The sequence below is a fragment of the Salvia splendens genome, chromosome 16, assembly GCF_004379255.2.
Source record: "Salvia splendens isolate huo1 chromosome 16, SspV2, whole genome shotgun sequence".
NCBI lineage: Eukaryota > Viridiplantae > Streptophyta > Magnoliopsida > Lamiales > Lamiaceae > Salvia > Salvia splendens.
Window position 1 is genome coordinate 20673770 of NC_056047.1, and position 26790 is coordinate 20700559.

Below are 26790 nucleotides of genomic sequence, written 5' to 3' on the forward strand. Positions count from 1 at the left end.
GTGAATAGAAACTTTGTGTTTGAATATTGTCTCTTTTATTTTCTTTTTTAAGTTACTATTGTAGAAATTTATGATCATAATTTGATAATCAATAAAACATGGACTAAAAGCATGTTTTATTAGACCTCACAACATCAATACTTAACTATAGGTATTCTGTACAATGTTGCAGTGATTAAAATGTAATTATGATAATAAATTCCCATTATTTTTAAACTAAAAACCCATTCTGAAGTTACCAACCAAATGCCATATAATGGTAATTTATTTCTCTTCAAAATTTGAAATTATCATCAGAATAGATTCTATACATGCAATATGGCTTCGTCGATGTGAAATCAGATCCTCAATAGTCAATTTCTAACCCTTTTTGAAAGAGTTTGTGGCAATAATATGAAGTAAATATTTAACTTTGATGTTCTTGATTCCAGACACACATATATAAAATATTATATGTTTATCGAAAACTTGTTCTTAATTACTGTTAAAGAAGTTGGGTATATATTTATGTAAATGATGGATATTTTAGCATGTGTCTGCTTAGTTAAAAGACATTTTTGCCCTTTAGAACAAGAAAGATGTCTAGTATTGGTGAGTTTTCGTGTCAACTTAATTCGTTGGTCAATAAATTTGCATAGGCTAGGAAGCTCACCATTTAGTATTATTCTAGTAGTATGAAAATAGGATAGTTTATGTAATAATTTTATTCTGACTTTTAGACTCAATATGCATATATATGCTTTGAAACTCAACATATTTACTCTTCATTTGAAATTAGTAAAGATATTTCTTTTGATATACTAAGAACTTGATATTGAAAATTAAAGTAGAATATAAGACAAAAAAGTAGTAAATAGGTGAGTATAAAGTTTTTTCCCTAAAAATGACTAAACTCTCTAGAAACTGTTTGTAAAGGAATACAATTCAGCTATATTAAAATAAAGGAAGTACTAACTTTATTACAAACTTTCAAGTTCAGGCTAATGCAAAAATTTATTTTGATTAAGATCCTAGATATTTCTAATATTAAATCTGTAATTTCAACATAATAATTTTTTCATATATTTCATTATGACGATAGAGATTTTTTTTACTATGATTCCAAAATTTAATGGATGTTATATATGTAAAAAATACTCCCTCTGTCCCACAATAATTATCACTCTTTTCCATTTCGGCCCGTCCCACAGTAATGTCACACTTCATTTTTACTATAAATGGTAAGTAGATCTCGCATTCCACTAACTCATTTCATTCATATTTTATTGTAAAACCAATATAAACAAGTGAGTCTCACATTTCACTAACTTTTCCAACTTTTCCAGTCAACTTTTCTTTACATTTCTTAAAACTCGGACTCATAATAAAAGTGATATTTATTGTAGGGTGGAGGGAGGGAGTAATTGTTTAACCTCAGTAAAGTCTTCAACTCATTGTCGCCTCTTACGCTAACTACCTCTTACTCTAACTACTAGACTACAAGTGCACACACTAGTAAATAAATATGCATGCAAGGAAGATTACCATAGAAGAACTCCCCAAAATTATTACTCCCCCTTTTTACAAAATAAGTATTTCAATTTGCTATTTTAAGACGTTCATAATTTAATTAATTTATTTATTATAGATAGTAAATTTCATATGAAAAACATGAAAAACATATGAAAATAATTTTAATAATCTTTATTCCAGTCTTTAAGGCTCAATTTGTTTTATAAAGTTTATTTAATAAGTAATTTTCATCAATTGAAAATAATAAATAAATTAATATGTAAATAGACCCGTGGCATTTTTTTCTAGAAAATTTAGCAATGTGTATGGTCTATTTTTTTTTGTCCCAACATCAATATTTTCACCTTAATAGAATAAATTCATTCTGTTGGCCTCGAAGAACAATACAAGTATACAACCATGCACCTCCTTCCCCGAATCCAAATATTAGAGGAAAACAAATTGAAAAAAAACCTACAAACAGATTAATTTAAATGAGATTTCTTGCGAGTAGCGTCAAAGCTGTTGATGCCGAAGAAAGAGATGCGAGTCTGAGACTCTGGGTTTCTACTGCATTTCTAAAATATTGGCTTGTACTGTTGTACAAGTATAGTAGTATCATAGCTATTAACCATTTGTTTGGATACCTAATTATCCTTTGAACATGAGGAGCATTAGAGCAACCCCATCCGTGCTCTTGCCAACGAGGAAGGATGTGGGCCCGGGCCCACTTTTACTCCCTGCTCTTAGGTAAGAGCACAACACCCACATCCGTACTCTTCCGCAAGAACAAGCTCAAGGGTCCCACCATTCTATTATTCAATTTAAATAAAAACATTTCCAAAAAATCAAAATGCATTAAAAATATCCGGAATACTATTACAAATTACAAAAAAATTAAAAATTACATAATTAAAATCCTAAAAATTTAAAAGTACATAATTAAAATCCTAAAAATTAAAAATTACATAATTAAATTCATAAAATAAAAAAAACCCACTACTCGTGGCCGAATTTCGCCCAAATGTGTTTGATTTGGTCTTCTTGTAGCTCAATGTGGGCTCAGATATCGCGCATTGTGTTCCTTGTTTCGATCCTCTCTCCCACCGTCGTATGCACACCTCAGCGTGGGGGAGACCTCGCGGTTGAGATTCCGGCTTCATCCTCGTCGTAAAAGCTAGCCGCCATTGGTCCTTCGTCAGATATAATCATGTTGTGCAACATAATACACGTGTACATAATGTCGGCGATATTTTTCACGTACCACAGCCGAGACGGGCCTTCATAATGTTGAATCGGGCTTGAAGGACCCCAAAAGCCCTTTCGACGTTTTTCCGAGCGGACTCTTGACGCTACGCAAAAAGAACCCGTCTCAGGTCTTGCGGGTTGCTGAGCGTCTTCACGAAAGTCGACCACCTTGGGTAGATACCAACGGCGAGATAGTAACCCATGTGGTATGCATTTCCGTTGACGGTGAAGTCGATCTCCGGTGCTACACCATTCAAAACATCATTGAAGAGTGGTGAAGAATAGAGCACGTTCAAGTCGTTGTTGGATCCGGCAATACCAAAATATGCATGCAAAATCCATAGGCGGTAGTCGGCGACCGCTTCAAGGATAAGTGTTGGGCCGCCGCCTTTGTGGCCGCTTAAGTGTTGCCCACTCCAAGCAGTCGGGCAATTCTTCCACCTCCAATGCATGCAGTCAATGCTGCCAAGCATACCGGGAAAACCATGGACTGTTTCGTGAAGACGAAGCAACCGTTGGCAATCATCGGTGGTGGGTGCCTGAAGGAATTCCTCACCGAAAGCTGAACGAACGCCGTCGCAAAAAATTTTAAGACAAAGGATTCTAGTTGACTCACTGACATGCAAATACTCGTCGAAGAGGTCAGCCGTTTGCCCAGTAGCAAGTTGTCGGATGGCACATGTACACTTCTGCAACGCCGAGAGACTTTACCGACCGGTTGCGTCTGTACTTGTTTGAAAGTATTCAACATGGGCGGATAATATGTTGACAATACGCATAAACAAGCGTTTTGACATGCGAAAACGGCGCCGAAAGTAATCTTCCAGAAACTGCGGCTGGTCGGAAAAATAGTCGGCAACGAGCCTTTCGTTGGCTCCCTCCCGGTCACGATGGATGTAGCGGCGAGTTGATCTAGTTGGTCGAGGAGGAGGGGCGGGGGTATTCATGGTGGCATAGGCTGCATAGGCGGCACAATATTGTTCATAGTATTCTTGTTCTCCGCGCTCCACTTCCGCAATGAGATTGGTGAAATCCATTTGAGAGGGTTTGAGTGAGAGATGAAGATGTAGATAAGTTGTATGAAAAAATATGAATGAGAAATGAATGGGAGATGATTTGATGCGAAAAATTGATGATAAATGTGTGTATTTATAGATAATTTTGGGAATAAAAAAATAAAAAAAAATCAAAAACATTCCAGAAAAACGGTAAAAAAGCGGCCATATTTTTTGGAATCTGAAAATAAATTTTTTTCTAATTTTTGATATTATTTTCGATATAAAAAAATTAAATGCCACCTAATTATTTCTATTTAAGTTAGATTTATTGCTACTAGTTTTCTCATATCACATTATATATCACCGAACTCAACTTTCTACATCCGTGAATGGAGAAAGTTGAGTTTGGTGATTTATAATGTGACATGATTTAGTAGTAATAAATTAAGGCAAGACACATCCAATGATCCTTGTTAGGGTTTGGAGCCTCTTGCACAACAGAAGATTTGTACAAAAACAAATAAATCAGACATAGGATCTATTAGACAGATTATGAGATTAACCTATTCACATGTTAAACACATAATTGCATGCTAGAACGCAAATAATTCACGCTCAAAGAATATAAATCCTAAAACATGAATTCTATAGTTTAGGGTTACCGATTTAATTATCCAAAGAATCGTCGATTGTTTGCGCCTACTCCACGTGAAGATCTTCAATACTGGACCATGAATTTTCTGACTAGTTCTCAAACTGTATTCCGATATCACGATGGGTTGATTTTATCACAATACTAGAACTTGAATAAAGAAGAGACAAAAATCCCACAGATTGTGAGAGAAGAAATCTGCATCGCTGACTGTATAGAGATAGAGAGGGAGGGGGCGAATTCTGCTGTAATTAAATGTCTCCCATTTATTCTCCTATTTAAATAAAATAGGAACTACAGTCGGTTCGGACAAAGAGGACCCATTTCATGATTTAATTAATTAAGGCATACGAAGTAATGAGGTTGTCCTATTTCTAACACAAAAAAGTCATAGTAGAAATTCCAGTATATTAAGTAACAAAAAAAAAAGTCATACTAGAAATTCCAACGTATTAAGTCGGCATATGAAGAAAATTCAAAGAGAAGAAGCTTAATTAATGTAGTAATAAAATGTTTACATTACTAAATAATTCCCTCCCATTAAAGATGATCCATTTTTCTTTTTAGTTTGTCGCATTTAAGATGACCTATTACTAAAAATGAAAATCTCTTTTGTCTCTACTTTATTTTTTCTCTCTTACTTTATTCTCTTTACCTAACGCACAAAATAAATCTGCATAAAATCTCACGTGGGAAGAGGTCAACAACTTGGTACATGAGTATGGTTAAATGCTATTAATGAGAATACTAATTCATTATTCTTAACAATAGGGCCCGGAGACTTTTTAGTCCATCATGCTATTGCTCTGGGTTTACATACAACTATATTGATTTTAGTAAAACGTGCTTTAGATGCACAGGGTTCCAAGTTAATGCCAGATAAAAAGGATTTCGGTTAGTCTTAGTTTAAGTTTATCCAAATATATATAAATCCCGGACCTTCTCTAATTCAAAATCGCAACAAAAAAAGAAAATTTGCGTAACGGCAATAGCAGCAATCACATTCCTATACCTAATTCACGTTCACAACCAATGGCGGCGGAGGAGCAAGAAGAAACTCCCTCCAGGCCCGATCGGCCATTTCCATCTCCTAAGCAAGAATCGGCAGATATGTTTTTAAAATATAGTCAATGAATCACAAGATAAAGCCACCACCCTTAAGTCCTTATGGCTTAACAATCCAACTAATGGATTTTGTCAATCAATCTTACAAATATAACGAAAACTATTTGTAAATAAATAATAGCAAGTTTACAATTAGTTAGTACAATTAATTATCTTATACTAATATAATATGTTTAAGAAAAAAGTTATATGACTTTATGCTTCTTGCAAAGCTGCTCCTCAGAATACTGCAAGTACAACATGACTCTATGCTTCATTCCCATTCCAGTTATTTTTGACCTTGGGTCCTGCGGGCCCATTTGTCCCATAAACTTCATCAATCACCTTCACCAATTTATCCAATAGTTTCTTCAATTTTCCCAATAGAAACTTCCTAACCCTCCTCACTTCCACAATCGTACCATACTTCTTGGTGGGCCCCCACTTGCTCTCATAACTCAACCACGGCGGCTCTGCCACGGCCTCCGCCTCCCCCTCGGACGCCACCACCACGAACCTTGCCCCCGTATCCACCACCTTGTTGCTCCTTGCCCAATCATTCCTTATCCCAAACCCGTACCCGGGCCCCTGCAGATACAACCCCGTCTCGTTGTTCCCAGCGTGCCCGTTCCTTGACGAATACCATGCAAACCTATTCCCGCTTTCAAATTGCAATAGAGAAGCATCAACCCATTTCCCCCCGCCGTGCTGAGAGAAATACACCTTGTCAAGAACCCCATCCACGTTTCTCACTCTCAGGGTCACGTGCTCCCAGTCGCTCACATGCTCCCCGGCTCTCCCCAGTGACACTCTTTTAATAAACCATATTTTTGCGCTTGTGTGGCCATTGAAAGGATAAAACATCCACACCTGAATAGACAACACAAATAGAAATATTAGCAAAGTACTATTAATTTTATAATTTGATAAGGACTAAGACATTTTTTTAAAATATTTACTTACTACATTCACAACTAATTGACATGAGTTGACCTAACACAGGCTTTAAAAAATGTAGTGAAAATTATGTGTAAAAAGTTAGTAGAATGTTATGTCCATTACCAATAGTAGTAAAGAAAGAATGAGACAATTAATCATGGACGTACGAAAAATGAAAGTTATGTTAATTAATCATGGACGAATTGGGAATTAAGTTAAAAGGAAAAAAAAATTAAACAGTAACTGCTTAGGTCCTTAGCGGTTCCGCCCATGCACCTGAATATCTGTGAACATCCCATTCTCAACGCCTGGTTTAAAGTGGACGTACGCCTCTGCACTAGCTATATGCCCCTGGCTAACCCTATCCCGGCCTCCCTTGTCCGCGGGGAGGTCTAGCCAGTACAAGCCAGCAGGATCACCTCCCTTAGGGAGGTTTGTGCCACCTGGCTCGATCCGGACCGGCCTTGACTCCTCCCCTTTCTTATACAGCAAGGCGCCGTTGCTGAAAAACCAATCAACCGAAGAGGGAAGGTATTCTTCATCGGGGTGGAGATAAAGATACGGTGCGTAGGCTCGGAACAAGTCTTCCATTTGGGTTCGGGTTAGCGGCGTGTTGATTGGGAAAGGATTGGAAGCTGCTCTCCACAGTAATAGCAACACATATGTGAGAAGAAGCATCGACAATGCACCTTTCTTGGTAGAAGATGAAGAGCTGCAAAGAGATGAATAGTTTGCCTTGATCATCCTACCTCAAAAATTGTCAAAGGTTATGTTTACTAACAACCTCATTAACTCTATTATTTATATTATTGACACTAAGCGCATATTTGGTAGCCTAGAAAAAGCCAATATATATGAGTTATAGTATGAGTTATTTGGTTGTTTAGTAGATAAAATAAGGTAATGTTAGGCCATCAAAGCCCATCTCGGCCCGCTGAGGCCCGGAACGAATTAGTTCAGAAGGGTGGATTATTTAATAGCTCAAAATAGTGAGATAGCATATCCTAATCTTAAAGCTAGCCCATCTTAATTAATTATTTTGTGCTAATTTAACATGTCTATGCACTTAAGATAAGTTATGCTTGTTAAATTCGGTTTATTTGATTCCGGATCATAAAACCTATTACGGACTCCATTATTTTTATGGAATTGGTCCCAAAATTTTAATAAGTCTCCTCTACTCAAACATCTACATTAAAATCTGAAGATGTGATTATGAACTTAGCATAATTTAGTATTTTAGTCAACGCACTTATTTACTGGAAAAAATAAACAGATTCTTAATAATTGTATCAGATTGGACATGATATAAACAAAAAAAAATAGCTGATCCATCTGATAAAAATGGTGAGTTATCAATTTTACATGAAGAATAAGATCTTATTAGACAGATGGAGCATTTATGATATTATAAAGAAATTTTCAGAAATTTATGTATTTTCTATTAATTATAGTTTATGGCCTAAATTGTGCGATCATTAGAGATAAAAAAAAGATCTAGTTAACAGAAGGAGAATTTATGATTAACATAAAGAAATTTTGAGAAACTTTATATTTTCTAAAACAGAAAGATTGGAATTCTAACTTTTATAAAGCGAAGGAAGGAATTTTACGGAACACAATCTTATGTTCTTCCTGTACGTTAATTTTTGGGATATCTATTTGTAAAATATACAAACTTTCAATGTTTTCTGACTTTCCCTCCCAAATTTATAGTACTCAGTATTTTTTAATTTGAATATATGAATTTTGAGTTTAATAATTTTTCCCTTCAACGGAAAATTTCGATCAAAATAAGTTTAAACATATTACTACTTACATGCATGGCGAAATGTTAATGTGAACAAATAATATGGCATGTTATTAGTATGCAAATTTACAAACTTTCAACTTTTTTTTTAAATTTTTTTCCTGAACTATCATTTTCAATTTAAATACATGAATCATGAGATTATTACTTTTGTTCCCAGAGGACAAGTTGAATCAAAATTATTATTTTTTGAATTACTCTAATTTAGCATTTTCTCAATTGTAATGTTTAGTTTTTTAGATAATATTTTTTTAAAATTATATTGGACTATTTGTTATATCTTGAAAAATCAGAAAAAAATTCAAATTTCATGTATTTAAATTCAATAATAAAAGGTTAGAGAATTTATAGGTAAATAACCTCTTACTATTATTTTTATTTATTTTTTATAAATTCAGACCATTTTTGTATTTTTTTTAGTTCAAACTATTTTATAACTCCAAAATTATTTGTTTTTATCCACATTCAATACAGACTACTCCTTCTGTGACATCCTTAACCCATAAATATATTATTTTATATAAGTATCTATATTTTTATTTTCATATGCATATAAAATTGTCAATAGCATATTAAACATATTAAATGAGTATTGCAAGGGCAGTATATAATTGATTATTAAGAGCCAATAGAATTAATATGTATTTATACGTGTAAAATAATTATCAAAATCAGTAGTGTATAATTATATAAACCAACGTGTACATATAATAACTTAGATAATAAAATATAATATGTGTTTGTTTGGATATAGTTGAATGAGATGTGTGCATGAAAAACATTTATGCATGTACACAACTTATTAACTTGAGAATATTTTCCATGCATTCCAGATTGCGTTTACATAGAAAAGAAAATTGATTTACCGTTTGAATTTTAAAGCAGTACTACTATATAAATAAGCAGTACTACTCACTAGATATAATTTGCTGAAATAGAATTTTGATTATACATATTTTGATAATAAAATAGTTGGACAACTTTGAAGGAATACATGTGTTGAAGTCTCAGGAGACATAAAGTATATGTGTCTTGCTAATATTAAACTTGCATTTGAATAAGCAATTTGTGAGCTAAAACTGACTTAGACGAGGGCTTAAACTATCTGTAGGGATCATACCACAATGGTTCACTGATTATCGGAAGCTCTTTAGTATTACACCGCATACTGAGATGACTAGTCTCGGAGGTAACAAGCGAAATATAAAAAAAAGGATTATAAGATTACAAAATACTAAATACAGGGAAATACAAACGGAATCCTAACTATGTGCTGGAAGAACACCTTAGCATCCCGTTGGCCGATCATCCGGGCCACGATCGCACTTTCAGGTTGCTATCTGCAGGGTTTTATTGGCCCCGGATGAGGAAAGATGTTCAAGATTTTGTGGACTCCTGTATAGTTTGCCAATCCACCAAGTACTCCACCCAGAAGCCGGCTGGGTTACTTCAACCCTTACCCGTTCCTTCGCAGGTGTGGGATGATGTTTCAATGGACTTCATTACAGGGCTTCCCCAGTCTAGAGGGTTGATACGCTCGGATTTTGCACGGTTTTAAGGCCTTTATTTGGTCCGTTTTTAATTTCAAAATCACAATTCATGTCTATATTTCGTATGTTTTATCCATTTTGGTATTTTGATGTGTTTTGTGAGAAACGTGCATATTTGAGCCCAAAAAGAGAGTTATAAATTTGGAGCTATTCAAGACGTCCAGCGGTCCGCTGCAACACAACCAGCGACCGCTGGCGCCAAGAGACCGCTAAGCCAGTAGCGGCCCGCCCCGGGAAAGTTGTGCATGAAAGGAAGAACACGCCCAGTGACCGCTGGGGTGTGCATAGCGACCGCTACAAAGAGTCCAGAGAGTTACAGGATGATTGCCAGCGACCACTGAAACAAGTGCAGTGACCGCTGCCCAAGAGACAGAAGCTCCGGATCAACCCACAGCGACCGCTGGCCAAGGTGCAGCGGCCAGCTGGGAAAAGGCGGCGAGCAGATTTGCCCTATTTTTTCTCCAAGACTTACCATACTTTGCAACCCTTTTCCTTATTTGAGGAGGAAAGAATTCTCCACTATAAATATCCCCCAAAGTTTCATCAAAATGAGTTCTTCTCTTTGCAAAATATTTCCAGAGTTCAAAAGTTAAGAGTATTTCATTGTGCAAGGGGTTGAAGAAAGATTCAAGAAGATCATCAAGGCTACAAAGATTCTACCTTTGGGTTTTATTGCTTTAGTTCTTATGTTTTCATTCTCTTCTCTACAATCTATGTTTTTAGTTTATTCTATCATGTGTAATTAAACTCATAGGATTCTAGGGATGTGTTAGTAACAACTTTGGTTATACAATTCCGTTTTCTATTTAATATCTATTTTGTTCTTACTTTGTTTCTTTCTTTAAGTAATTGGATAATACTTCACGTTTGAGTGATACATTCTGTGATGAATTAATATAACTTGCTACATAATCGTGAGAGGAGGTTGGCGAGTTAGATCCACTTAATGGACACTACAATTAGCTTCCCTTAAAACGACACTGTTAATTGAGAGTGAGGACTTTTCAAGGGTCTTAGGAGCTTTTAGGAGTTACGGATCTAGGATTGACAACCCTAGTGTTAGTAATCAACGTTTACATCGCATGAGCATAAGCTAGGTGACTCGTTCTATCAAAGTAAGAACTGTGCTAGGGTGTTGTAGTTGGAATTTGTATAACCATAACTGTGAACGCACATCCCTAGAATTCTCTTATCTCTTATCTTTTATCTCCGTGATTTATTTGTAATTAGTTGTTTATTGTTTTCAAGTGTTCTTTGTTCTAAAAAATTCCCAAAACTTTCGGTTTTCCAAATAGTAATTGAGTTTTAGTACTCCCTCCGTCCCGGACTACTTGCACTTATTTCCTTTCTGGGCATCCCAAGTTATTTGCACTCTTTCCATTTTTAGTAAAAATTATCACCTACAACCGCAATTGTTGACTTTGCTATACACTCATTCCTTAATCTCCGGGACGGAGGGAGTATAAGGTAGACAATTGGTGATTGTTTTCCCCATGATCGATATCCGGTACTGACCTTTAGCTATACTAAATCTACTATGTATACTTGCAGGTATTTATAGTGCTAAAAAATAGTGCATCAAGTTTTTGGCGTTGTTGCCGGGGAATACATTCACTTTGTGATTAATATCTTCAAACGGAAAATTTTACTACTTTGGATTTTAATTGCTTTCTATTTTTAATTTTTGTTTAATTTGGTTTTTGTTTTGTTTCTTTCATGTTGTGTATGCGAACGCGTTCTGGGAATAACATCTTAGAGCCGCTCGATCTCGAACTTGAAAGGACTCGTAGGAAAATAAGAAGTGATCAAGGATCAATGGCAGACAGAACAGAGCTAGAGAGACTTCAAGCCACAGTCAAGTTATTGATGGATGAGAGAGACGCGGAGAGGGCTGCCCCCGAGGTGTAGAAAAAGAGGAATAAGAAGATAGTGCCCGTTGATGCACTATTTTTTAGCACTACAACTACTTGCAAGTATACAAGGCAGAATAGTATAGCTAAAGGTCAGTACCGAGATATCGAATACAAGGAATATAATTGCAAATGGCTATCATATACGAAGCGTCAAATACTATCTAGAGAAACAAGAGTTTTGGAGATTTTTGAAAATAAAACAAGTAAAAGCAAGTAAACAACTAATTGCAAATAAATCACAAAGATAAAGATATGAGAGATAAGGGAATTCCAGGGATGTGCGTTCACAGTTATGGTTATACAAATTCCAACTACAACACCCTAGCACAGTTCTTACTTCGATAGAGCGAGTCGCCTAATTTATGCTCATGCGATAAAAACGTAGATTACTAACACTAGGGGCGTCTATCCTAGATCCGTAACTCCTTAAAGCTCCTAAGACCCTTGAAAAGTCCTCACTCTCAATTGACAGTGCCGTTTTAAGGGAAGCTAATTGTAGTGTCTACTAAGTGGACCTAACTCGCCAACCTCCTCTTATGATTATGTAGCAAGTTATATTAAATCATCAAAGAATGTGTCACTCAAAAGGTGAAGCGTTATCCAATTACTTAGGGAAGAAATGAAGTACGAATAAAACAGATATTAAATAGCAAAACGGAATTATATAACCAAAGTCGTTACTAACACATCCCTAAAATCCTATGAGTTTATTTACGCATGAAAGAATAAACTAAAAACATAGATTGTAGGGAAGTCAAAAAGAAAATAAGAAATAAAGCAAATAAAACACAAATGTTGAATCCTTGTAGCCTTGATCTTCTCTTGATTCCTTCTTCAACCCCTTGAACTATGAAGTACTCTCAAATTTAAGCTTTGGAATTATTTGGCAAAAAGAAGGTGAAAGATGAAGGAGTAGGGTTGGAGGAGGAGCCTTGGGGCTCCCCAATTTTTGAGGCTATGAATTGGTGAATATTATGAATGAGGTTATGGGGTATATATAGGCTTGAAAAAGGTTTAAACATGGTAAAAAGTGTCCTCCAAGTAATATGAAAGATGGAAATTTCGTGCTCCATAGGTTAAGGAAAAGATTTGACTTAACAAGGTAATAGTTTCTTTCATTGCTTAAATTCCCGCCAGCACTTGACCGCATTGCGCAGTCTTCGTAGAATAGCTTTAACTTTCTCCAAAGAACTCTGATTGAGATGATCTTGGTACCAACGCGAAGCACTTTATAAGAAGAAGAGAATGGTATGTAGCACGCCCTGATATGACTTCAGAATCGTCGGAAAAATGAGTTTAAACACAGGCTGTCGTGCGTGACCGGGCCCCTGGACAACACCGGAACTCTCTGGAATGGTTGCAACGACTGCTGCTTTGGGTGCAGCGGGCCGCTGGGTTGCGCTTCAGTTCCAGCTTCTGAATTTTGACCTTTTTATGCTCTTTTACTACTTTATTTTACATATTTCTCACAAAACACGTCAAAATACCAAAATGGATAAAATATGTAAATAATGGACATGTAATGCAACTTTGACACTCAAAACGAACCAAATAATGGCCTTAAAACGTTACAAAATCCGAGCGTATCACCCGTGATGCATATGTTCAATCACGGGAATATGATTACTTTTCCCAAAGGCCCTCGTATTGATGCTAACAATTTTGAATTGCTAATGCCCCTTATACAAAGGGTTGAGCAGTTTCCTTTTGCAGGTAGGGCCACAGAAGATGTCAACCGCCACCTCTCGAAGTTCGTGGAAATTGCCAACACTTTGAAATTAAATGGTGTCGACGACGACGCCATTAGGGCAAGACTCTTTCCTTTTTCATTAATTGATTATGCTAAAGAGTGGTTTGAGTGTCTACACACAGAGGAAGTCTCCACGTGGAAGGATATAGTGGTTGCCTTCCTCGACAAGTACTATCCGCTGGGCACGATCTTAAAGCTCAAGAGTGAGATCTTCCAGTTATGCAAGGCCACGATGAGCCCCTCTACGAGGCGGTCTCTCATTTCAAAGGCCTCATCCACAAGTTCCCCAACCACGGTTTCACCGTGGACAATTAGGTAGGGATCCTTTATAATGGTTTTAACGAGAAAATTCGTGCTATGTTGGATTCAGGGGCTAATGGAGGATTCTTGCAGAAGAGTGGAACGGATGCCATGGCTGTCATAGAGGAATTCGCCGCCAACAGCAAGATGTGGTCGAAAGAGAGGCACAACTCAAGGAGAGTAGCAGCCATCGAGGAGGTTGAAGAGAGCTCCTTTGCAAAGGAATTGGCTGAGCTTAGAGTTCGGGTTGACCAAATGGATACATCGAGAAGAGAGGATCCGGCTCCACTGACCTCCATCATTGCGGTCGCCAAACCCAACGCTCCTCCAAATCCCATCGAAAATGTCAATAATTATAATGGGAACCGTCCTCGTCCTAACCTTTCATATTCTAACAATAATTTCTTGCAACCCCCTGTAGGATTTAATGTGAGCAAAGGTGGAGTAGTTGAACCAATGAAATAGGAGAAGAAGTACGACTAAGGAATCATGAAGATTTTGGAAGTGCTAGTGCAAGATAGGAAAACCAATGATACCAAGATTGTAGTCGTTGAAGCAAGGTTGAACAACCTCGAGGCTAGAATAAACACAATTGCCACTGCCGTCTCTAACATAAAGACTCAAATGGACCAAGTCTAACAAAGGATTGAGGAAGACAAGGTAAAGGCAGCAACACGAGTGGCCGACATAAACAAAAAGTGTGTCACAAAGCAGAAAAATGATGAAGGCAGCACCTCCGGAATGGATTCTGGGGTCTGCCCGACTCCCAGCGGACCGCTGCACACCTTGCAGCGGGCCGCCACCGAAGAGGCAGAGGCGCCAGCTAAACAGGAACTCGTGCGGCACAATGAGATTGTACTCCCTTTCCAGCCAAAGAAGAAGTTCAAGCTTGAAGAGCAATTCAAGCATTTTCTAAACATGTTCTGTAAGGTCTACACTAATATTCTTCTTGTTGAATCGTTGCAGGAAATACCTAAGAACGCAAAGCTACTAAGGGAGGCCGTGATGAAGAAGAGAAAGCCTACAAAAGCCGACCTTAAGTTGCCTCACCATTATAGCGAGATCATTCAAAGGGAGAGGACCGTAAAGCAAAGAGATCCCGGCCAGTTCATCATTAGGTGCTCGATAGGAGAAGGGAAAGTGGACAAAGCCCTTTGCGATCTAGGGGCTAGCATTAACATCATGCCACTGAAATACTTTGAGAAACTCAACATCGGACCGCTCAAAACATCGGATGCAATCATAAGGTTGGCCGACAACTCGGCAATCAAAACAGTGGGTATGATTGAGGATGTCTTGGTAAAGGTAGCCGATTTCATCTTCCCTTCCGACTTCATTATTCTTGACATGAAAGTAGATAAAAATGTATTGATACGCTCGGATTTTGCATAGTTTTAAGGCCATCTTTTGGTCCGTTTTTAATGTCAAAGTTGCATTATATGTCCATTATTAGCATATTTTATCTATTTTGGTATTTTGACAAGTTTTGTGAGAAATGCGCATATTTGAGCCTAAAAAGGGAGTCAAAACGCAAAGTTGGAAATCTGGAGCTGTTCTTCATGTCCAGTGGTCCGCTACAACGCTGTCGGTGACCGTTGGCGCCTAACGACCGCTAAGACTGTAGCGGCCCGCTCCGGGAAAGTTGTGCATGAAGTCAAGACACGCCCAACGATCGATAGATTATGCGTGGCGACCGCTACCGAGAGTCCAGAGAGTTATGGGATGATGGCTAGCGACTGCTGGCCAAGGTGCTTCGGCTCATTGGGAAATAGTGGCGAGCAGAATTTGCCCTACTTTCTCTCCAAGTTATACCATATTTTGCAACCCTTTTCCTTATATGATGAGAGGCGATTTTCTCCCTATAAATAGCCCTCAAAGCTTCATCAAAAGGAGATCTTCTCTTTGCCAAATATTTCCAGAGCTTAAAGTTAGAGTGCTTCATTGTGCAAGGAGTTGAAAAAGGAATCAAGATCATCAAGGCTACAAGGATTATACCTTTGAGTTTTATTGCTTTTGCCCTTCAATCTATGTTTTTAGCTTATTCTATCATGTGTAACTAAATTCATAGGATTTTAGGGATGTGTTAGTAACTTTTATTGGTTTATACAATTTCTATTTCTATTTAACATCTGTTTGTTCTTACTTTGTTTCTTCCTTAAGTTGTTCCATAATACTTCATGTTTGAGTGACACATTCGGTGATGATTTAATATAACTTGCTACATAATCGTGAGAGGAGGTTGACGAGTTAGATCCACTTAATAGACACTACAATTAGCTTCCTTTAAAACGACACTGTTAATTGAGAGTGAGAACTTTATAATGGTCTTAGGAGCTTCTAGGAGTTACATATTTAGGATTGACAACCCTAATGTTTGTAATTAACGTTTGCATCTCATGAGCATAAAATAGGTGACTCGTTCTATCAAAGTAAGAACTGTGCTAGGGTGTTGTAGTTGGAATTTGTATAACCATAATTGTGAAAGCACATCCCTGGAATTCCCTTATCTCTATACTTTTATCTCCGTGACTTATTTGCAATTAGTTGTTTCTTTGCTTTTTACTGTTCTTTGTTTTAAAAAATTCCCAAAACTTTCGGTTCTCCAAATAGTAATTGAGTTTTAGTAGAAGATGGACAGTGTGTGTTTGTTTTCCCCGTGATCGATATCCGGTACTAACTTTTAGCTATACTATTCCTACTCTGTATACTTGCAGGTATTTGTAGTGCTAATAAAAAGTGCATCATGTACCTCTAATCTTAGGCAGAGATTTTCTAGCCACATGCAAAGCTCTTATTGATGTAGGTAAAGGCGAGATCACAATCAGTGACAACTACAGTCGCTCTACCTACAAAATAGAGAGCAAAATGCATAAGTATGAAGAGGCGCAACAAGCTAAGATGGAGCGCGAATGCAGGGCGGTCATGATGACCGACACGTCTAAGCCTTTTAGGCCATTAGAAGGGGAGGATCTTTCTAACCATTCTATTTTTATTGTTAATCCTCTTCCTCAAACTCTCAAAAAGAGCAAGCCTAAATATGCTAAACCTCCCTGGCAGGAGAAGCCTAAGAAGAAGAAGAGCAAGAAGCAACAATCTCTAGTCGACCCCGAAGTCTACGTGATCAAGACCTCGAATGGAAGATACAAATGGTGGAGAAAGATTTGCACCAAATTGGTCCCATTCACGGTTTTCAACACTAGAGTCGTCGATCCACCCACCTAGTTAGGTCACTTCAAGTCGAGCCAACCACTTTAAACAAAGGCGCTTGTTGGGAGGCAACCCAACGTGTTTTTACTTTGTTTTTTTTCGTTTTTCTGTTTTTCTTTAAATTTTCGTGCACATAAAAAAATTATAAAAATTTAATCGTAACGACCGCTGCACAATCCACAACGGTCGTTGCCTAGTTTGTTAGTGTGCAGGAACAGGCCGAGCCCTAGGGCGGACCGCAGCAACCTGTTAGAGATGCGCCGTTATAACGACACGCGCATCGGTCGCTACAGAAGGGTCAGAGACGCAGTTTCTCTTATTTAAGGTGAGTTTTCTCTCCTTCTTTCCACCATCTTCTCCAATTCTCCATTGCACACGACCCCAACTACAAAGTATTATCAAATTCACACACCCACACTCTCATTCTTCCATTCCATTCCTAAATTCAAGCTTTCATCGTCCAATTCTCTCCAACTCAAGGTATGAATCCTACTCTTAATTTTTGAGTTTAGAATGAATTCTTCCATCGATTTTAATTTCTAAGTTTAGAATGAATTCTTCCATTGATTTTAGTTGTTCTAAATTATTGATTTTGTTTTACATGATCACATGCTATAATATGGAATGCTTATTTTATACAAACTTGCACATCTTTGTTGATTTTGATGTATGCCATAGTTAAATGCAAGTTTGGGGAAACCCGTATTTGTGTATTGTTTAGTGCTCTTTTTAGAGTTTGATTTTCTTTTGTAGGAAAATGACAACAAGAGGCAAGCCCGAGAATGCGAAGAGCTACGGAGTTAGTGGAAGGACCACGAGAGGGGCGCGAATTCGGACCAAGTTATATTGAAGATAACCGAACCGATTGGATCAGTTAGCAAATGTCGTTGTCACTTGATCGATGCAAACTCACTCTCGCTCGTTTCCTACCAAAGTAATTTGTAAACTCCCAATTTTGCACTACTTTAATAGTAAAGCGGCAAGTTCGGGGTCGATCCCACAGAGAAGTTGGTGTGTCGAGTGTGTAAGTAGTGAACAGGGGGTTGGCTGCTGCCACGCTTTAACTTGGGAGTTTTTAACTACTGATTTTACTCTAGGCAGAATTAAACTTGTTGACTTGATCAAGGTAAATTTAACTACTGGGTCAAGTGAATTGCAGGCGAAAACGTAACAGTAAATGCGAGGATGGAAACGAAATAACTTTGATTAAACTAAAACTGAGAACAGTACAACGAGAAGTTTAAACTAAGCTAACACTTTGGGAAACTACGAAAGCAAGTAAAACCGAGAAGAATCTCGGCGGGAAACTTCAGAATACGCTGACAGATAACATGTATTCTGTAGCGCTTCTTCAATCGCCCTTTCTAACTAAGCAACACTTTATCTAAGCTAGGATAAGCTATCTAAAGAACTAAACTAAGCTAGAGAACTGAACTAAGCTAAACTAGACGGAAAGTAAAGGATTAGATTCTTTTCTTATGATGGCACATCCTCTATTTATAAGCTCTACTCGCCCTCCAACTGGATAACAATCTTGACAGGGAATATTCACTCACGCTGAGGATGAGAGACTCATTGATTGCTACGTGCTTTTCCTTCTAGAATGTCGACGCTTTTGAGTAACAGATTCATGACTCAGCTCCGTCCTTGCGTCTCATATGCCAGCACGTGTCCCCTTCTAGAACGTTGTCCTTGATAACAGAATGGTGCACCACATCCAGCTAATTTCCTCACGTGCCCTTCTTCTAGAAGTCAGTGGTCCCTGCCTAACTGCTTGATTACTCCCCTTGATCAACTCCCCTGATTTATTGGCCTTTTCCGCCGATTGTACTTGCTTGATCAGTTTGGCTTTGTTGCCTTGGTCAAGCAGCATTTCTGCAAAATTAACACTTGTTTTGTGCGATAAACCGATCAAGTAGTACACATTTTACCCATAAACCGATGCATGAGATAGGCCTTATCAAACTGCTCACACTTAAAACATACTTGTCCTCAAGTATAAAGAAAAAGAAAAGATAAGGCAAATTTCAGGCATGGTTTGATCATTTCAAAAAAAAGAAAGATGACGAAAAAGAAAAACATGACTCAAAACCAAAAACACATATTTACATGTATGCATTAGACCGAATAAATTTCCAACAATCACACCCGAGGTCGAGGTCAATCCATTTGCCAGTAGCTTATGTTTCTTCTCTTTCGCGTTTGCTTAATCAAGGTGTCAGCTTGTCAAGATTGCTCAATTTAAACCAATGTTGGATTCACTCAGTCGCTCATTTCCCACAAGAGATGTTAGGACTGTGCACTCGGTATTGCCACAAATTTAATACCTTGAATCGGACTGCACAAGATAGTTCCTTAAGGTCTTTGTTTTGGGTCATAACAGGGTTCAACGGTAGTAACGTATTAGGGTAGGGTTCTAGGGGTTCTAAGTTTAAGATAAAAATTTAAACTGTAAAAAGAAAACCACATGAGTCATAAGACCAAATATTTGACTAAACTTGCTGGATCAGAGTGGGATATTAATTCTTTTCTACTGGATACTTGGTCAAATTTCAACCTTTAGCCTTTAACTTTCGGCTTATTTCCTAACTTTTGATTTTCTATGTCAGGTTACAACTTTTTCCTGCCCTTTCTTTTTCTCAACATTTTTTTAACTTGATCAACCCGATTGTCTAACTTGATCAACCGGACTACCTTTTATTCTGACTACTCTATTGCTATCCCTTTTTGTCCTTTTTGAAAAATTTCATCTCTTTGACCCCTTTCCTCATGTGATATGAAACTTGAATTTTGGTTTTAAGGTTTCAAAGAACGGGTAAGAGTGTATAGGCTCAAAGTGGTTAACTAAGGGGTGCCTTGATTAATGAGGCAGGTTCGTGGAACGAAGGAAGAGAAACGGCTCAATGGCTAAGACCTAGTGCCTTTAGTCCTTACTACTTGTGCAATTTTCATCTCAATATTAAAAGTCGGCCTCTCGTAAAATTTTCTTCTGTAAAAATAGTAGAAAGTGTTCTACTTTTGGCTTATAACTCACATATAGAGAGGCTTCACAGTTGGTTTAAAATTGTGCGTTTCCATCATACTTGCGTCATTCAAACTGATTAAGTTTTTGCAATCAAGTTTTTACATGTAAGCATACTGAATAATTTTTCTAACTCTTCCAAAAAGTAGTCATGTCTTCCACATATCCAATTTCATGGATATTGCCTATTTATTAATACTAACTGTATTCTTTTGAAATTTTTTGAAAAGTTTTGTGCATGAATGATCCTACTGTAACTAACCCGTCCCCCCTCCCCACTGCATATGAACTCGTCCTCGAGGGACTGGATGCAGTGGAAAAAAGGGTTAGGCACAGGCAACGGCACAATAATAAACAAGGGAAACTTCTCACACTTAGACCAGACACTGGGCTAAGTGTGAGACAGTGCCAACAATCAAAACATGCTGATTAAAACCAGAGAAACAATAACCAAACAGATATAGGCAGGCAAACAAACGTAGCAAAACAGCATGCATACTTCTTACACTTAGACCCAACACAGGTCTAAGTGTAAGAGAACAAAAGAAACATCAGTATATACAGACCAACATGAAAATTAAATTGGGGGGGTTTTACTAGGGTTTCCTGGGGGGTTGACTGGGAGATGCTCAGGGTGGCCGAGAGGATGACGGGCGCCGAGACGGAGGAGAGGCCGTAGAGGGAGGTGGTAGTCGTCTGGCAGGGGTCTGGTCTTGGGTGGTATGCACTGTAGTCACTTTTGGTTGAAAGTGAAATACAGCTCTGAGGTTTGCCTATTATACTGATACCACGACTATTGAGATTTCTGACGGTTGAGATCCCTGCGACTGTTCACGTACTCTGCGACTCCTTACGTACGAGCGTGCCTTTTCTGAGTGCCAGCTGGCTTAGCTTATCTGATACGCTTCCTCCTTCTCCCTGAAATGACCTTTCATTGCGATAGTTGGCGCCATCTGACACCTCTCCAATGACTGTAGGCGTCATATTATCACCTGCCTCTAATCAGTTAAATCACTGTGGCCATTGGTTAACTCACATTGCACTGATCAAGTGGATAATTAAATCCAGATGAAAGCTCACATAATTCCACTTGATCAGTTTCTTTCCTCCACTTCCGACTTTTAATTTTCTAAGAAATAAACAACACATAAAATATTTACACTACACTATCAAGGGAAATGACCGGTGTCCTTAGGATGTCACTTGATCAGACCGACGATTTAGATTTATGTTGCTTGATCAAGCACACTACCCAAGAATACGCAACGCTCCCTATACCTTCTTACTGGATAAGATTGGGCAGGGTTAGTGGAATCTCTTCTACTATTCCCGCTTTGGTCTTGTCTCTATAGGGATCAACCCTATTCCCCTTCACCGTGAAAGAGAACGAATTGGGGAGGGGGGGTCTCCTTTGTGCATATTTGCCTCCAGTGTGTGTGTTGCCACGGTGGTATGAGGGTCTGCCCATTCCGAATTCTGCTTCCTGGATATCAATTTGATTTGACACTGGGATGGTGGCTCTTTTTGTTCTCTGAAGGGCTCTTCCTTTCTCGAGGAGGGAACGATGACTCCTTTTTCCTCCTAGGATGGTGAAAGAGCAGGTTTGTGCAGGTGTCGTTTCAAGCAAAGGGTGTATCCTACTGATCAGTATGGAAGTCCCTGCTAAACCTGAACCTGGTATCAATAATTCCTCAACCCTCTTCTACTGGGTAGTATAGTGAAGGTAGGGGTCGAATCCCACAGAGATGAATGCGTTTTGGGAATTGTGGTGATATTCTGGAAAGGTTTGGTTAGCTACCACGCTTTGGGTTGAGACTTATCTAGACTGGAATTTAAGGTGGTACTCTACTGACTAGGAGGTAGGAAAGGTGTTGGACAGACGGCTGTGTACGTGGAAAGTGGGGAACATGGTTTTCAGGAAGTATATGGAAAGTACTAGTTTACTATAAAAGGTTAAACAGAATATCAGAGGAAAAGAGGTAGTTAGGTGACTAGACTGACAGATCTGTAGGGTACCAGCTGAAAAGGTAGATAAAGTAAAGGACAAAAGTAAAAGTAACTAAAAAATTAAAAGTGGTCCCAAACTTGGATGTGGATGTTATCTTCTTTAACATGAATAAACTCAGATCAACAATCTCAGATTTCATGAACGAGAAACACAGATTAACAAACTTCACAGCTCAGATCTACAATTAAAACTTCGAATCAAAAGATCGAACACTGAAACTGCAATTATGCTTACTGGTCAACATGCAGGGTGGCAGAAATCACGTAAACTGGGTTTTCACACTTAACTAATTCAGATGTAAAATCTAACAGCTATCTAGACTTGCAAACTCAGAGAGATTAACTACAGAAGTTAAAACATGCGATTCCACATGGCAAATTACCGTAACAGCTAGATCTAAGCTATCTAGGCAGAAAGAAGCGAAAACAAACATGAACCGATGCTGGAAAACAACTTCATAGCATTTAGAAAACGTTTGGATCACAACCAAGACTTCAAAATAAGCAAAATACTGGAAATGTGAAAGATCCAACGTAGAGAAAATAAACAAGATTAACTAGAAAGCAAATAAAGATTGTTTTTGCCACTCCGGACGATGGAACTGCTAACTATGATCGTGCTGACTGGAACGAGAGAATGGAACTCCAGCGAACTGATGATCTTCAAGTGACCATGGCTGTGGCGAGGAACGAGAATTACAAAGGATAATGCTGAAGGAGGGATCTACCGAAGAGAAATTGCTAACTAAGCGTAGGAGTTAACTAACTAACTAACTGCTCATTTTCTCTCCAAGTGGCTTCCTTTTATAGGGAGGCCTCCCTTGATTTTTAGTGTATACTTCGAACATGAAATGACTCTTTTACCCCCTTGCTTGCCCCCTTGCTTGCGACTGATCTTCCCAGCTATCCTTCTTCTCCGTCTCGAGCCTTTTTGGCATGCATACTGGTCAGGATAACAACATCCTGACGCCCTTTTCGCCTGAAGTATCCGAAGCTTTGCCTACTGGCTAGAACACTTATTGGCTAGAACACTTCCCTGCACACTTTAGCAACTGTTTTGCAGAATATATACCAATTATGCACATTATACTGACCAATAACCAAGGCCTAGAATACGACTTATCAAACTGCTCACACTTATCACATGCTTGTCCTCAAGCGTGAAGAACAAACAAAAAGAAGTAAGTCGAATTCTAGCCTGGTTACTCCCCTGACCGACTCTATCCTACCCTAGACTCTAACTATGACGCGAAGAAAAACACATAACAAAGACAAACACATAAAAGAAAACTAAAACACTTAGACACATTAACACAATAATTGGGCTATATTTTCAACCATCCCTCCCCTCGGGATCAGGTGCAATCCGGCCTTAGACAGCCTTGAACTTCTGCCGCCCCCCTTTTCTCTCCCAGTTAGTATATCCGCTCGTCAAGATCACCCAAACTCTCGGCCAAACACTAGGTTCACTCAGTCACTCATACCTTCACCGGGAATGTTAGGACTGCATTCTCTCATATTGCTCTACCACAATTGCATCGGACTTAGATTTCACGTGCAGCTACTGAAGGGCTTAAAGGCTTGAAACGGGGCTATTGGTTTATAGTGTTTTGGGTGGATGTTCCTAAGGCTCTAAGGTTCAAAAACTTCTATTTTATTTGATGTGGGGGAACTGTGTGCATTTGGGCTCTTGGTTGTTGCTTCTCTTGGCCGGCGCTTCTGGCTTTGATCTCCAACTGGTCAGTAGCTTCTTGTGGCTTCGCCATCCTTAATCCTTCTCTTTCTTTTTTGTGGTCAAGTTTTTCTGACCATTTTTCTTCATATTCTTCTCTTTTTTTTGTGGCTTCGCCACCCTTATTCCTTCTTTTTTTGGGACCTGGGATGACTCCCTGGTCGATTTTCTTCCTTGGGCCTTCAATCACTCTTGCCCAGTTGGATTCTGCTTTCTTGTACACCTTCTGGCCAGTTGCCTTCTTGCCTTATGCCTTGCACACACAATTCCAGGGGTTAGGGGTTATATCTGGGTATGTGTATGGCTAGAAAGTGGGGTTCTAAGGGTTGGAAAATAAATATTTTTTTTGGGGGGGGGGGGGTTCCTACTGCCTTCAGTGTTCCTACATGCAGTCACTTCATCCTAGGCACCTTGTGGCAGCCACTCTTTTTTTTTTTTCTGAATTAGTGGAAAGTGGTTCCACTTTAGGCTTTTAACTCACATTTAAAGAGAGCTTTTGTGTTTTGGCTCTAAGTGTGGGCTTTTCTCTCATACTCGCATCATCCATACTGACTAGGAGATACTAAGGGGGTGGTTTCCATTTTCCAGCATGTTTTATCTCCCTCAATTCCCCTCACCGTCAGCTCAAGACAGTTGAGTTTTAAGCCCAATCAAATAAAAACTAGACCTAGACACTACGCAAACACTTAAACACAGATAACACATATGTATAAATGTCATACTGGCCAGTGCATTCCCCCTCCCACTTCACAATGTCTGTCCTCAGATGGGGCTGTGAAGTGGAAAAAGGTAGTGGCCAGTATGGTTGACGCACAGAAATACCAAAACTCAACAAAACATACTTATACTAAAAGCTTCTCACACTTAGACTATATATTAGGCTAAGTGGGAGAGTTTAAAAAATCTAAACAGAAACCAACAAAACGAAACATGTATATACAACAAACTCCTCACACTTAGACTATAAATAGGCTAAGTGTGAGTTGACCTGCATACAAGAAAGGAAAATAGAAAAAACACAAACACATGCGCCAAAAATAGCAAACCCTTTACTTCTCACACTTAGACTATTGCGTAGGCTAAGTGTTATGAACGTAGTTTGCGCACGTACTACACAGATTATACTACCTAAAAAAAAACAAAACGCAATTAAAATATGAAAAACTAAAAACTGAAAATAAAAAGAAAACTAACTGGTCTGGTGGGGTGGTGGTCACTTGTTCCTCCTGCTCCTTCGCGGGGCAGGTTGTGGTGCAGGTGGTTCTTCCGGTTGCTCCTCCTCATTCTCGGACTGCTTGTTCCCAGATTCTGTCGACTCTTCGGCTTCTCCTTCCTCTTGTTCCGCCTCTTCTTTCTGCTCTGCTTCTTTCGTCTCAGTTAATACCTCCTCTGATACTCGTGGTTCATTTGTTCGGCCTCCATGGCATTTCGGTCCAGATTCACGGACCAACTTCCCGGTTCCCAACTCTTTCAAGATTCCTTCCATCACAGTTGCCAAATGGCTTAACTCCGCTCTTGCTCTTCGATTCTCTTCCGCCAACTCTTCCACTGCCTTCTCTAGCTTTTCCTGTCTCTGCTCCTGATATTGTGTTCCCAGATGTGCTGCAGATCTCCCAGTCGGTATAGCTTCTTCTCCCATTGCGTAGAAACGTGGTACGCCCTGCCTCATGTAAATGGTGTTCGTTCGGACGAACAAAGGTGTATCAAAGAGACCAGGAGGATCCACCATGATCTGGTCGGATAAGTCTTCTGCCTCCGTGATGATGATGTTGTTTTTGACGAACACTCCCAAGATATGGCAGAGAGTGAGGTTTCTCGCTGGGTGGGTGGCAATTAGATGGCATTGGTAGGCGGTCCAAAAACCCAGATGTAACTTCCTTCCTTGCTTGGCGCACCAAAGAAGGTATAACTCCGTCATCGATGTCCTAACAGCGGAGTTCGACTGCCCCAACAAATTGAAATCCAAGTGAAGCTGGACTAGGCGTAGGATTGGGTTATTGAAATGGATTGAGCGAGAGAGAGTGGATTCAAATTCTCCAGAGGCTGGGTGAGTTAACTCCTCCCATGACGCATGGGGCTCAAATTCCACATGTTTGCGGGGAATTCCCCGCTCCCTACTTCTCCACTCATGCCCTATGGCCTCCTCCAAACTGCACATTCCCAGACGCACGGTCCACTCAATCAGATTCATTCGTATCTCTCCGCCAAACAGCCTAAAACTGATACATTCCTTATCTAGATCAGTGGTGACCTTAAACCTAAAGGTCGTGAAAAACTCCTTCGCTAATCTAACCGGGACACTCGGATCTCCATTCTCCAACAACCATTCAAATCCTAACGCGTGCAAATAAGAGAGAAACTGCTCGCGGGCACCTAACTCATCTAAAGAAGGAATATGAAGTACCATTCCGCTCTTCACTTGCTTACTCCCGTCATCCTTGCTATCGAAAACTTTTTGTAGCTCATTCGAGTCGAAAAGCTTCATCTCCTCCACCAGATCATCAGTAAGGTCCACTGTCCAGCGTCGGTACCTCAGTCTCTCTACCGGGGGATGTACTAGCTCCCGATGATCGTGCGGAAGCTGTTGCTCACTGTACTCCTGGTTCTCTAGGGAAATACCGCTGTCCGATTCTGACTCTTCACTGACATCGTATTCGCTATCACTCTGTTCCCTCCGGTATTCCTTGGCTCGCTGAACTGACTCAGTAATGACTATGCCAGTGTTCACTGTACGTGGATTCTTGTTGCTGGGCTTCTTCTTCAAAGGGGCCTTCCCCTTCCGTTTTCCCTCTTCACGGTATCTAGCTCCTTCTCCATCATCCTCGTCTTTCTTTTCTTCAGGTTCCTTCTCAGCTCGTGTTGAAAATTGATCCTGGGTAGTACGACTGGTCTCCTTGTGGCCTACTGACCTGGATGCGAGGTCCAGACCCTCAGCCATCCCGTCAGTCTCTTCACCTTGGCCACTCAGTGTTGCAGAGACCGCTTCGGTTTCCATTGCAGTATCCTCTAGGTCAGTAATAGGTAAAGACTCCTCCCCAGGTTTTGTGGGAGTGGTCCTCTCTTCTTC

The 26790-nt window shown here is 39.1% G+C and overlaps 1 protein-coding gene across 1 annotated transcript; it reads right to left on the minus strand.

Annotated features, from left to right (window-relative positions):
* Positions 1–5760: 5760 nt before the first annotated feature.
* On the minus strand, positions 5761–7186 carry LOC121770329 (vacuolar protein sorting-associated protein 62-like). Its single transcript, XM_042167078.1, has 2 exons — positions 6709–7186; positions 5761–6363 (listed from the first exon to the last, which is right to left on the minus strand). Exons 1-2 carry the CDS (start codon positions 7174–7176, stop codon positions 5761–5763), a joined length of 1071 nt encoding a protein of 356 aa, XP_042023012.1. The 5' UTR covers positions 7177–7186.
* Between the last annotated feature and the right edge of the window lie 19604 nt (positions 7187–26790).

Excerpts from the sequence above, each read along its gene's own strand:
- LOC121770329 (XM_042167078.1), bottom strand. The coding sequence starts at position 7,176 with ATGATCAAGGCAAACTATTCATCTCTTTGCAGCTCTTCATCTTCTACC. Across the intron at positions 6,364-6,708 it reads GGATGTTCACAGATATTCAG|GTGTGGATGTTTTATCCTTT; the intron begins GTGCATGGGCGG and ends TTGTCTATTCAG.